This window comes from Salmo salar, chromosome 04 (assembly GCF_965601325.2).
Source record: "Salmo salar chromosome 04, fSalSal1, whole genome shotgun sequence".
Taxonomy (NCBI): domain Eukaryota; kingdom Metazoa; phylum Chordata; class Actinopteri; order Salmoniformes; family Salmonidae; genus Salmo; species Salmo salar.
This window is the reverse complement of record NC_138294.1, coordinates 16,535,153-16,548,991: the sequence shown is the minus strand read 5'-3', so window position 1 is coordinate 16,548,991 and position 13,839 is coordinate 16,535,153. Positions and strand designations below refer to the sequence as shown.

The following is a 13,839-nucleotide window of genomic DNA, read 5'->3' as shown; positions in this document are numbered from 1 at the left end:
TGTTAGCAAGCATTTCTTCTTTGCTGACATAATCCATCCACCTGAAAGGTGTGGCATATCAAGAAGCTGATTAAACAGCATGATCATCACACAGGTGCACCTTGTGCTGTGTACAATAAAAGGACAAATCTAAAATGTGCAGTTTTGTCACACAACACAATGCCACAGATGTCTCAAGTTTTGAGGTAGCGTGCAATTGGTATGCTGACTGCAGGAATGTACACCAGAGCTGTTGCCAGAGAATTTAATGTTAATTTCTCTACCAAAAGCCACCTCCAATGTAATTTTAGCGAATTTGGCAGTACGTCCAACCCGCCCCACAACCGCAGACCTTGTGTATGGTGTTGTGTGGCCGAGCGGTTTGCTGATGTCAACGTTGTGAACACAGTGCCCAATGGTATGTGGTGGGGTTATGGTATGGACAAGCTTAAGCTATAGACAACGAACATAATTGTATCTTATCAATGGCAATTTGAATGCACAGAGATACTGTGACGAGATCTTGAGGCCCATTGTTGTGCCATTCATCTGCCGCCATCACCTCATGTTTCTGCATGATAATGCACGGCCCCATGTCGCAAGGATCTGTACACAATTCCTGGAAGCTGAAAATGTCCCAGTTCTTCCATGGCCTACATACTCACCAGATATGTCACTCATTGAGCATGTGTGGGATGCTCTGGATCAACGTGTACGACAGCATGTTCCAGTTCACGCCAATATCCAGCAACTTCGGACAGCCATTTAAGAGGAGTGGGACAACATTCCACAGGCCATAATCAACAGCCTGATCAACTCTATGTGAGGAGATGTGTATCACTCTGCATGAGGCAAATGGTGGTCACACCAGATACAGACTGGTTTGCTGATCCACACACCTACCTTTATTTAAGGTTACATTGGTATCTGTGACCAACAGATGCATATCTGTGTTCCCAGTCATGTGAAATCCATAGATTAGGACCTAATGAATTTATTTAAATTGATTGATTTCCTTATATGAACTGTAACTCAGTGTCATGTCCTGACCAGTAAAGGGGTCATTTGTCATTGTAGTATGGTCAGGGCGTGGCAGGGGGGTGTTGTTTCTGTGTGTTTTGGGGTTTGTTTGTTTCCAGGGGATATGTTCTAGTTTTCTTTTTCTATGTTCATTTTCTATGTGTGGGCGAGTTTGGTTTCCAATCAGAGGCAGGTGTCTTTCGTTGTCTCTGATTGGAAGCCATACTTAGGCATCCTGTTTTTTCCTTTGGGTTGGTGGGTGGTTGTTTTCGGTATAGCCTATGTGCCTTACGGAACTGTTGATTGTCGGTTTGTTATTTTTGTTTTAAGTGTTCACTTTATTAAATAATTAAAGGAAGATGAGCACTTTAACCGCTGCGCTTTGGTCCCCTTTCATCGACGCTTGTGACACTCAGTAAAATCTTTGAAATTGTTGCATGTTGAATTTATATTTTTGTTCATTATAATTTGTGAAAGTCCATCCATTTTGTATGATATATTACGAATTACAATTTGTTGTGGCTAACGTTAGCTAGGTGGCTTGGTGGCTAACGCTAGCTAGGCTATAGTTAAAGTTAGGATTAGGAGCTAGTTTAAAGAGTTAAGGTTAGGGGTTAGGGGAAGGGTTAGCTAACATGTTAACTAGTTGCAAAATTGCTAATTAGTTAAAGTCATCTTTGATGAGATTCGAAAACACAACCTTTGGCTTGCAAAATGTGTGCATATTTTTCAAACATTCACTGTGGGTTTTTACAAAGTGCATGACAAGCCATTCCATTAGAAATTCAGAACGTATCTGACAGCTAGATATACCTACTTATATTATGAAAGCTAATAGATTACATTTAGTTAAAATATGAGACATAATAATTGTAATCAGAAGATAATATTAACATGTAAATATTATTGGTAACAGAATAAATATCAGAAGAATAACTGCAGATTAAATAATGCTGTAATTGAAAATCATACAGCGAATGTAGGCTACTGCCATTTAATTTAAGAGCTAGAATTGATTTTTTTGAGTACTTGCCTTTCATCCAAGAGGTTATAGGTTCAAAACTCAACGATGCTGCTTTAGGTGATAAACATTGATGTCGGAATCCGAAGATAAGTGTAAGTCTGTGGCTCTGGCGTAAGGATCTCACCCCCAAAGCACAGCGTTGTAGGTTCGAAACCAGTGCTGGCTCTCTATCCTGGTTGCCTTAAAGCTGAGCAAGTAAAGGCTGCTGGGGGTAAAGGCTGCTGGGGGTAAAGGCTGCTGGGGATAAAAGGCTGCTGGGGGTAAAGGCTGCTGGAGGTAAAGGCTGCTGGAGGTAAAGGCTGCTGGGGATAAAGGCTGCTGGGGGTAAAGGCTGCTGGGGGTAAAGGCTGCTGGGGGTAAAGGCTGCTGGGGGAAAGGCTGCTGTGGGTAAAGGCTGCTGGGGATAAAGGCTGCTGGGAATAAAAGGCTGCTGGGAATAAAAGGCTGTTGGGGATAAAGGCTGCTGGGGGTAAAGGCTGCTGGGGGTAAAGGCTGCTGGGGGTAAAGGCTGCTGGGGGTAAAGGCTGCTGGGGATAAAAGGCTGCTGTGGATAAAAGGCTGCTGGGGATAAAAAGGCTGTTGGGGGTAAAGGCTGCTGGGGGTAAAGGCTGCTGGGGGTAAAGGCTGCTGGGGGTGAAAGCCTGCTGGAGGTAAAGGCTGCTGGGGGTAAAGGCTGCTGGGGGTAAAGGCTGCTGGAGGTAAAGGCTGCTGGAGGTAAAGGTTGCTGGGAGTAGCTGTGACACGTAAGATGGCTGGAGGGTTGTGCCTTGTTGGCCGGAAGGAAGCGATAAGTGGTTCATCCTGGGATTCCCCCCGACGGATATGGAACAGTAACCAGCAGTGGTTATGGAGGAAAAAGTAGAGACAGGATTAACCGGAGAAGGAACCCAATGCTTCTATCACCATCAGGTTAGTGCTACCAAAACCACATTGACCAGTCCAGGCTTGAATCTGTCTAAAAGAATAAGCTAAAGACTTCGACCAACAGCGGCCCCTAGCTGGAGAGTGAGTCATAGCCTCAGGATTCTGTCTGTGGGCTTAATAAAGAAAGGAGTTGGTCAAGGCTCTAGAAGAGCATTGTGAAGGTTCTAACCGCAGTCAAGGCTCTCTGAAGCATGGTTGTAGGTTCCAACCCCAGTGAAGGCTCTGTGAAGCATGGTTGTAGGTTCCAACCCCAGTCAAGGCTCTCTGAAGCATGGTTGTAGGTTCCAACCCCAGCCAAGGCTCTCTGAAGCATGGTTGTAGGTTCCAACCCCAGTCAAGGCTCTCTGAAGCATGGTTGTAGGTTCCAACCCCAGTCAAGGCTCTCTGAAGCATGGTTGTAGGTTCCAACCCCAGTCAAGGCTCTCTGAAGCATGGTTGTAGGTTCCAACCCCAGTCAAGGCTCTCTGAAGCATGGTTGTAGGTTCCAACCCCAGTCAAGGCTCTCTGAAGCATGGTTGTAGGTTCCAACCCCAGTCAAGGCTCTCTGAAGCATGGTTGTAGGTTCCAACCCCAGTCAAGGCTCTCTGAATCAACCCCGTCTGCTGGTCCATAGTGCTAAGCTCTCAACTTAAATTCTCATGAAAATAAATACACATGGGATGGGATCGCTTTAATACCAGCATTAACTCGAAAAAGATTATTTAGGATTTACTAGTAATGATTTCAACCTGAAGAGAACACAGTCAAAAACCAATCATGGGCCTCAAGGTACATTTATTAAAAACACAAAATATTCATGTATTATTTCTTATAGTTTGTTTTGATATGAGAAAGGCTTGTACTAGTCTCATGTAGCCATACCTCCAAAATCACATTGTTGTCATGCCTCCTTTGGAGGTCTGGAGAATTTTGTATTAGCCAAAACAGTTAGAATGGTTTGCTGGGTTCCAGCAGCTACATTTTGATTGGATGTTATATTTTAAGAAACCTCCCCCACATGCCCCTAAAAAGGAAGCTGCGTGTAATGTTCTTCACACGTCGATGAAGGTATTACAACTGCTCTACTAAATACATTTTGTTATGGTGTGTGTACATAAAGGCTATGTTATACATCAGCAATTTCCTGGGCATCCTCTCACACTGTTGCTCCTACTACACTAGTGGGCACCTTTAGTGCTCCGCATAAGCAAGGCAATTGATTGGTTTGACGTGTTGCGAGGCATCAATGGTTTCCACCACACTTGTAGTTACTTTCTGCCATGGACTTCACCAGGGCTGCGATCAGTATGTTTTTACGTTCTGAAAAGGTTCAATTGTACGGAAACGGTGCTGTACTGAACAACCAGTTGAAAAATGGGGAAGGGTTGGGTTGTGGGTTGGAGAATGCTGTCAGCATGGCCACTGCCCTTTAAAAATAAAAATACGTCACTCATTGCTTCAAGCCACACCTCGCCACACCCACCAAATGTACCTCGAAGTCTGTTCAAGAACATTTTGGGGAAACGTGTCATTCAGTACAAACCGTTGCACAACGTAGCAAACGTTCAAGCGAACTCAACACACCTCTTGCTTCCTGAATAGGGAAGCTTGGTCCACAACAAGGCTAGCCTGAGTAACACAATACCATGCAGTTGACCTGCAACAAAACACTCATGTATTAAGTCTCCCACTGCAACTGTAGAACACGTTCCCATCCACCTGATAAATACTAGACTATAGAAATGCATATACAATCTATTCCTTCTGAAGGAATTTCACAAATTGACTGATCACAAAAATCATCAAGTTAAGTAAAGCTCCAAAAACGTTATACTACACATGTTCCTGTGTTTTTAAGAACCATGTAAGAGGTACATAAAACTACACATTCCTATCCATTACACTCAGAACATTCCAGAGTTCTGGAGTCTCGACTATTTTTACAATACCTTAGTCCCAAAATCACTTGCCGTTCGTCTGACACCATGATGAGGTCAGCTAAAAACTAAGGGGATGTGGCTGACATGCAAATCAATATTTAAGAATTGGTTAAAATTAGGTTACAGTTAGGGTCAAGGTTGATGAGATGCTGGTCAGAAAAGTCCCTCTAGTCTCACCCTGCCGAGGCTTCGTAGCTACTACACCCATCTCCAACATCCATCTTCTCTTGCTCAACATCCATCTTCTCTTGCTCAACATCCATCTTCTCTTCCTCTGTCTGGACTTGGACCTGATGCTGCTTCACCAGATCTCAAACCTCTTGTCTGTCAGGAACGGACTTCTGTCGTTGATTCTGTTGTTGAAGAGCCTGTAGAGAAGAGCACTATCATCATCATCATCATCATCACTATTATTATTTTTAGAACATTAAACTACAGATCAACATCATTAAATAGTTGCACCCAGAAAAAGAGACCATATGATCTCACGTGTACACACAAACTGACGTCACACACACTCACCGTACGGTGCGTATTGAAGTGTTGGTAGAGACCAATTGGAGTATTCTGTCGGTCAGAGCATCAGTGATGTCATTGTGACTCAGGCTACAATACAGAGACAGGAAGAGAATGAAGGATCAGACATTTGTCATGTAGTCACATGGACACACACACACACACACACACACACACACACACACACACACACACACACACACACACACACACACACACACACACACACACACACACACACACACACACACACACACACACACACACACACACACACAGTGAAACCCACTCACTCCAGGACTTCAACTTTGTGTAGGTGTGTGAGCAGGGGCTGTAGATGGCAGTCTGTGAGTTGGCAGTGGCTGAGGTCCAGTTCTGACAGCCCCTCTGAGTGTTCCAGAACCAGGCCCAGAGATCCACAGGCCTTCTGGTTCAGCCTGGTCTTACTGAGGTCCAGCTCCCCATCCAGGGCTCTGCACAGGGACTCTGTGTGCTTCAGAACCCCCTCTTCAATCCCTTCACACACATGGTCCAGCAGCTGAAGTAGCAGAGCTTTGCTGGGGCTGAGGGAACAATAACCAGAGATAACATTATGAGACAGCTCTAACTCCTACTTTTATAAACTAGTTTGTCCTTGTGTGTCTAACCTCAGCTTGACAATATGCAAGATGGGAAGCAGCTCTCTCAGTGCTCCGTGCTCCACCTCACAGTCTTTTAGGATGAGCTGCACCTGGGGCTGGGGTCGGGGCTGGTTTCGGGTCGGGTTCTGAACCACCCGTGTGCTGTGTTGGCTCTGCTTCAGAACAGAGTTTATGGCCCTACAGTGGTCAGTGGTCAGACACAGCGCCTCCCCCTGGTCGTGAGCTGACAGGTCCACAGAGGAGGAGCAGGAGAAGTCCAGCCTGTGCTGCAGAGCCCTGAGCAGCTCTGCTGCTGTTGTTGTTATCGTTGGTGGTGGTGATAGTGCCCCCTGCAGGATCTGAGAGGCAGTGCAGGAGTGGAGGAAACTCAGCAACAGCTTCCTGTCAACACTACAGCAGGAGAGAGAGAGAGACAGAGACAGGCTTATTTACACACCAGCACACAATAAAACACTGATAAAACACACTACAACTCTGTGTATCATGTCAACTCCCATGTGTTACCCTCAGGGGTGGAATTGAAGGGGAAGGTAAGTGCATTACACTAAGGTTAGGGTTAGTGGTTAAAATCAGAGTCAGACAGTGTAAAGCACCATAGTTCTATCCATTCTAAAATGGTCAAAAGAGTGCCAACTAAACCTGAGTTGGGAGACTCTGTCCAGAAGAGGCAGGATGCTCTCTATCTCCCCCGGTGGTATGGAGGTCCACAGCAGGTTGACTTTGACTTGGTGGCTGTGCTGCAGGGTGAAACACAGAGCAGTACAGTCCACTCTGTCCAGCTCTCTGCTGCTCAGGTTGATCCAATGGTCTGAAGACCTCAACAAACTGGACACACAGTCACTGTCTCTACTGTCATAGATCTGTCTGATGGTGGACTTCACAAAGCTGGAACTGAGCCTTCTGAAAGAAGATTGGATGTAGAATGGATTGTCATGGTTATGTTAAGGTTTTAAAAAGGACAACTCACATAGCAACAACTAGCTGGGTAGAACATTAACAGTCTATCAACATCAATATCAATATTAATAAATAAAGATCAAACACCTCTTGCATATAACCCTAATGATAATACAGGGTATAACTCAAAACAATGTCACTGGGTAAAATATTTGTTTTCTTCTTTCTAAAAAAGTCTTTAAATATAAAATTAAGTTCACTCACCTCTTGAATATAACCCTTCCCAGAAAGGGGAGAAGATCTGAGATGTTCTTCTCTAGAAGCCTGTTCTTCCTGAGGTCCACTGTGATGTTGTGGGTTGAATGCTGCAGCAGAGAGAGAAGCACGTCCCAGTCCAGCCTGCAGGAGGTCAGGTCTCCACCAACCTTCTCCAGGAACCACTGAGTCAAGTCCTTGTCCTGAGCTTCATACACAGCTACAGCCAGCTGCTGCAGAGTGTCTGAGTGCAGTCTAGGAGGTTGGAAAATATAGGCAGTCAGAAATGAACACAGATATAAATAAAAACACAAGTATAAGTTCTACCTATTTCTACTAGTAAAAAAACAACAGCTTCAAACTGACCTGAGAGTGAGAGGGTCCTGGTGACACAGCAGTGTGATGAGAGAGTGACCCTGGATGCAGAAGTCAGTCAGGTCCAGACACTGCACCGTCCAGAGTCTCAGCAGGGACGCCACACTACTCAGAGCTCTGGATAACACTCTCTCTGGTGGCTGGCTGCTCTTCAGGACCAGGGAGAGTTCTGGGACAGTCAGTGGAGTACCCCCTCTCCCTGTCCTCCTAACCAGTCTGGCCAGTCTCACTGCCATGCCCACATTCAGCCTGGAATGAAAAAAACAAACTCAAGCCACTTTTAAACAGAGAAACCTTCTCAGATAAAATGCTCAAAAAGAAATCAAACTAATTAATAGACCTGTAAAATCTAGCTTACAAAACATACCTGAGCTTGTGTAGCTGTGACACATGTGTGAAGAGAAGCGAGGCTCCTTTCAGAGAGATCTTGCTGGGGGTGAGAGTGAGGTCCACTCTGGAGGCACAGAGGCCTAGGACTCTCCCCACAGACCTGCATGTTTTCCTGGGTAACTGTCCTCCCAGTGATAGGGTGGAGCCCAAGGCCTGGAGGAGAGAGGCCAACTGCTGGGCATCCTCTCTGGACCTCACAGGGATGGATTCACACACACGCTGGAAGAACCTGTCAGAATCACAGCTGAAACAGCAAAACATGAGGGACACATTTAATCAAACGACATTTAGAATACATGAATATTGAACTGTCATATGGAAAAGTAAAACCATGTGATGTTACAGAGAAAGTTCCATAATATGCCATGACATAACGTGATCTGAGTTTTATAGATCAGGTATTCTGAGTAAACATTGAGGTTTAATGTTACAAGATTTCATAAAGACACATCACTATTAGTATCACATAATCACTAACCACCACACATGTTCAGACTCACCTCAGCAGTGAGATGTAGGGCAGACACTGAAGGAAACTCCTCACTTCACTCTCTTCATCTGACCAGTCACGCAGCTCTACTGGTTTCTTCTCTGGTTGGAGTTTCAGCACTTCTAGGAGGAGGGAGGCCTTTCTCTCTGAGAGGTCTATGGACCAGACTGCAGGAGCTGACTGGTAAACTGGCTGTAATGCTGGAAGGACACTCCTGCCTGTTTGAGTCTCATAGTCCTTCACATGCGAGTACAGATCCAGCAGGAAATCACATTTCTGATCGTGATAAACTTCAGACAATGAAAACACTTTCTCTACAGTTATTTGTATGGTTTCTCTCTCATGGAGGGCTGCTTGAAGACACAGATTCAGTAGGAATATCTTCTCTCTTTTTCTCCACTCTTCAGGGAATCTTCTCTGATATTGTGGTGAAGTAAAACTGCATGAAGAGTTTCACAACAAATAGATGAATATATGTGAGATATAATATGCATTACCGATGGTCACATTACGGTGGGTAAAATAACATGACTCTCTTTCTAAACTCATCCACTTCAATCGTTCCTTATAATCATGACCACAAAGTAAGACTGCATCTTTTCAAAACAGTATGTGTATGTTTAGCATATTAGGTTGTTACGAACAAACTTCCTTTTTAAAAGGGAAATACAGGGACAGACAACAATTGTAACGTCTGCTTCCAGCTCACACTCTCAAACACATAGTCCCCTGAACACAGCTCACTCTCCAGATCCCAATCACCTGAATTCTGATCACCTGTTCACACACCTGTATGTCATTTACACACACTATTTAGTTCAGTTCATTGCACCCCATCATTGTGAGGTATGGTTTGTTTTTGTACACATTCTATTTGGAGTTCTGTTTAGTTCCATATTAGTCCTCCAGTGTATCGTAGTTTTAGCCCATCCTCACTAACAATGTTTTTTTTTGCCTATTCCCTGCCTGTATTTTTGCCTGTCAGATTTCCTGTCATCAACCTCTTGTCTGATCTCCCGGACTACGCTATTATCCTTTTTCCCCTGTACTGTTACCTTTTTGGATTCCCTGTCTATGAACTTCTACCTGTCCTCCTGTGGTCCTTTACTAAATAAACAACTGCTGCGCTCTCTGTCTCCCATCATACTCATTACAACAATCCTTCAACTGTACTGATCAGACTCACCTCAGCTGTGAGATGTAGGGCAGACACTGAAGGAAACTCCTCACTTCACTCTCTTCATCTGACCAGTCACGCAGCTCTACTGGTTTCTTCTCTGGTTGGAGTTTCAGCACTTCTTGGAGGAGGGAGGCCTTTCTCTCTGAGAGGTCTATGGACCAGACTGCAGGAGCTGACTGGTAAACTGGCTGTAATGCTGGAAGGACACTCCTGCCTGTTTGAGTCTCATAGTCCTTCACATGTGAGTACAGATCCAGCAGGAAATCCCATTTCCGATCGTGATAAACTTCAGACAGTGACAACACTTTCTCTACAGTTGTTTGTATGGTTTCTCTCTCATGGATGGCTGCTTGAAGACACAGATTCAGTAGGAATGTCTTCTCTCTCTTTCTCCACTCTTCAGGGGATCCGATCTGATCCTGTGGTGGAGAAATCCTACACAAACAGTTTAACATTAAAGAGGTGAAGAAAGTGTTGGAGGGATGATATGAATTTCTAATTGTTACATTATAGTAGATAAAGTACAACTATCTCTCTACACTCATCATGCACTTGAATTGTTCCGTAGACTACAAAGTAAGATTGCATCTTTTCAAAACAGTATGTGTATACTTAGCATATTAGGCTAATGCAGAAAGCTACAAACAAACCTCTCTAAAGGGAAATAAAGGGACAGACAACTACAATCCCTGAACTGTACTGATTCAACTCACCTGAGCTGTGAGATGTAGGGCAGACACTGAAGGAAACTCCTCACTTCACTCTCTTCATCTGACCAGCCTTTCAGCTCTATGGATTTTTTCTCTGGTTGGAGTTTCAGCACTTCTCGTAGGAGGGAGACCTTTCTCTCTGAGAGGTCTATGAACCAGACTGCAGGAGCTGGCTGGTAAAGTGGTCCCAATGATGGAAGGATACTTCTGCCTGTTTGTTTCCTATTGTACTTCACATGTGAGTACAGATCCAGCAGGATGTCATACCTTTCAGTTTGATACACAGAGAACAGTGACAGCAGTGTGTTCACAGTACCCTTGAATGTTTCTCTGTGATTTAATCCTGCTTGTAGACACAAATCTAGTAGGACTGCTTTCTCTTCTTTCTCTAGTTTTTCAGGGGATTCTCTCTGATCTGGTAGTGGGGTAAAACTGGGAACCATAAAGCATAAGAAAGTCTACATTTAGATACTGTAAATACAGGGAGAAAGTGACTGCCACTTTTACAGACTAAATACTGTTGCCATGTGTCTCTTGTTGTATTGTTGCAGTGTCTTCTTTGTCTAGATATTAACCTCTTGATATTGTTCCTATTTACATTCACAACCTATGTTTTTAATTGAGTTAAATTAATTAATAGTCACAAAGACATTGAATAAATACATACTGGCAGTGTAAACACTCACTTGAGTTTGTTGATATGTGGTAAACACTTTAAAATGGTCTTGCTGAGAGTTTCACTGAGAAGAGGTCTCCGATCCCAGTGGAGACAGAGGTTAACCCTCTCTAGGCTCTGCTTCATCACTTCTTCTGCTCTCTCAAACACTCGTCTTTCACCCAGGAATGGAAGGCGCAACTCATTTCCACAGAGACCAAGTAAGCTGGTGAAGTCAATGTCTGCCTCACCGCTCAGCAAAGTTGTCCAGAGTTGACACAGCATTGAGGGGTCAGATCTATGATCAGAAAAGAGTATATTATAATTAAATTCGTCAAAAGTTTCAAAGTAGCATGAAACAGAGGTGTTTATAACTCAGTATCTGAGTGGAGGAGAATACAACATATAAATGTAAAAACTTTAGGATAAGGTTTGCCTTATCCTAATTTTTATTTCTTGACTAGTTAATTGGAAATAAATTGGTGCATTAGATAACTAAATTACACAAATATTACCTGAGATATTGGACATTCTTCAGAGAGCCCAGTATCAGCCTTAGTCCTAGGTCTGACACAGTGCAGCTGTTCAGGTCCAAGTCAACCTTTCTCTCTGCAGACTGACTGATCATATAGGAGACTGCACAGCACTGGTGAGGATCAAGATGTTCTTCATCCAGGTCTAGATTGTAGTCCAGTTTGTCCAGAAGAAGCAAACAGGCCTCAGTAGACTGAGATTCATACAAGCACTGACATAAAAACAAAAGATCTACCTCAAACTCAGGAGCACCACCTTCTGCATGATCTTGGTTTGTTTGAAGTGGAAGAAATGTGTTCACCACTTCCTTGAAGAACCAATCTGACGTCATCTTGATCTGTTGAGCTGGAACAAGACCATTTACCAATCGAATATTCCTCTCATTCAGAAGCCCACACATGAAAGGAACCATGTGTTTTGTGTGTTTCCATTCTTCTGTCTGGCACTTCTGTAGAAACTCTCTGATTTTGTCTGGATTCTGTAAGAGCCAAAGGGCACCAACGAACTCCTGCATTGTGTAATGGAGAAATGCAGAGTAAGTGTCCGATACTGTGGGCTCGACCATAATCATAAGCGCCCCCAAGAAAGAAAACTGGACACTGCTTACTTCGCAGCTCAGTTCTGTCAAGTTCATTGTTTTTTGCTGTGTTGCATAAAAAGCAATTTTTGCTAAAGACAATATTTTTTCTCTGTTTTCTATGAGACACTTGTCAAGATCATTCATCTGTTTGCCACTGTGTTTTAGGATGCAGTAACGGAGGATGTTGATGTACATCTTAGTTGTAGGCCATGGCTGCTTAGAAGCCTCTGGGGTAGAATAATAAATGCAGGCAACCACCATCAATGCATACATCGGGACATGGCACAGACTGAACAACTCTAGGTTGTTTAACACACTGCTCAAGGAGTCATGGTTTGGCGTAGGGTTAGGCTCAGCACTTAGCATCTTTGTTAAGTAAGCCCGGATGGACTCATTACTAAACCCTTTCACCTCCACTCGGAACGAGGGCCAGTCTGTCAGGAAGTCTCCTGATGGAACCTCTGGTCTGCATGTGATCACAATCTTTGCATCAGGGAGGAGGTCCTTGTCGACAAGTTTCTTTATTACTGAATGAAAGGAGAGGTCTGTGATTCCATCAAAAATGATGACAACATTTTCAGAGTTCTTCTTAATATCCTGTAACACTTCTTCTCTACTTTCTTCTGGCTCACTGTACATGTTAAAGAGAAGGTCCTCCAGTCTCATGGGATTCGTGCTGGGTGAAATGTCTCTCACATCAAAATAAAACATGTAATTTAGTTCTCTATGATCTTCCTCTGCCCAGAGGTTCAACATTTGATGGGCGACTGCTGTCTTTCCAATTCCAGGTTTTCCAACTAAGACTATCCTTCTCTTGGGTGTTTTAAGCAGGTCAGCCGGGGATGTTTCCTGTTTGGCCATGGGGATGAAGCTCTTTAGGGCGAGCTTTCTTGCATCTTTTGCTCTTCATTTTGATTTTAGAGAGAGATGAAGGCACGTCTGTATCTAACACAAGCGGAGTGTAAGAGAAAGTCACCTCCTTTCTACATCTCTCTGGTAGGAGACTACAGGTTTGTTTCCATGCACCCTCTGTGATCCTTCGAGCTTTACATTTCAGCTGTGACTGATATCTGTGACACGGTTTTGAACCTAAAATAATGATACAAAGGAAAAGAGAGAGTAAATGCACTGTGCCAACAGAAACCCTGTCCACCCGATGCACACAGTAAGCTAAATGAAACGCAACTAAAAAAAATGTATACTACGTACTGGATACTAATTGTATAATATAATATATCACTAATATATCACTTGCAAACAAGGTAGTCTGTCATCTTTGGGTCTTCCTTGAAGGGGAAGCAGCTTATCCATTGCTGTAAGTCAGCATTGTCTAAGGTCCTCTTCCTTGTGATGTCTAGAATCATCAGTAATTCGTAGCATGCAGCTTCTCCTTTGGCCGTGACCCAGTCCAGTATTTTTCTGTTTTGGTCAAAACGATCAACTTCTGCCTGAATTTTACTGACTTCCTCCTCGTGAAGAACCTTGCGCTGGAACAGGTTTTCCACAATGAGGGACAGATTCCGGAGCCTTTCAACAAGAAGTCTCCTTCCATTTTGAATGTACTCTAAAGCAGATTGCCTTGTACAAGCCATGTCACAGGGTGGGATTCTGCCCCATCACTGGTATGTCCCAACATGAAGGATATCTAGAAGATAGTATATAGTCAGTCAATAGTAGAACAGTCAAATAATGAGTATGTTTATTTTTCTTTAAAAAATATTATATTTTGAAAAAACATACACCAACTGAA

General features: G+C 43.6%; 1 protein-coding gene across 2 annotated transcripts; it reads right to left on the bottom strand.

The window, feature by feature from the left end:
• Window positions 1-3,701: 3,701 nt before the first annotated feature.
• Window positions 3,702-13,257, bottom strand: LOC106610364 (uncharacterized). Of its 2 annotated transcripts, none has more exons than XM_045716452.2 (13): window positions 11,491-13,257; window positions 11,007-11,273; window positions 10,324-10,752; window positions 9,617-10,045; window positions 8,441-8,869; window positions 7,918-8,184; window positions 7,542-7,799; window positions 7,185-7,430; window positions 6,663-6,923; window positions 6,030-6,413; window positions 5,676-5,945; window positions 5,389-5,472; window positions 3,702-5,234 (listed from the first exon to the last, which is right to left on the bottom strand). In XM_045716452.2, the coding sequence occupies exons 1-13, from the start codon at window positions 12,948-12,950 to the stop codon at window positions 5,168-5,170; spliced, it is 4,851 nt and encodes a 1,616-aa protein (XP_045572408.1). In that variant the 5' UTR covers window positions 12,951-13,257; the 3' UTR covers window positions 3,702-5,167. The 2 variants fall into 2 exon arrangements, with proteins under 2 accessions (XP_045572408.1, XP_045572410.1); XM_045716454.2 differs by having other exon boundaries at window positions 6,663-6,920.
• Window positions 13,258-13,839: the final 582 nt, after the last annotated feature.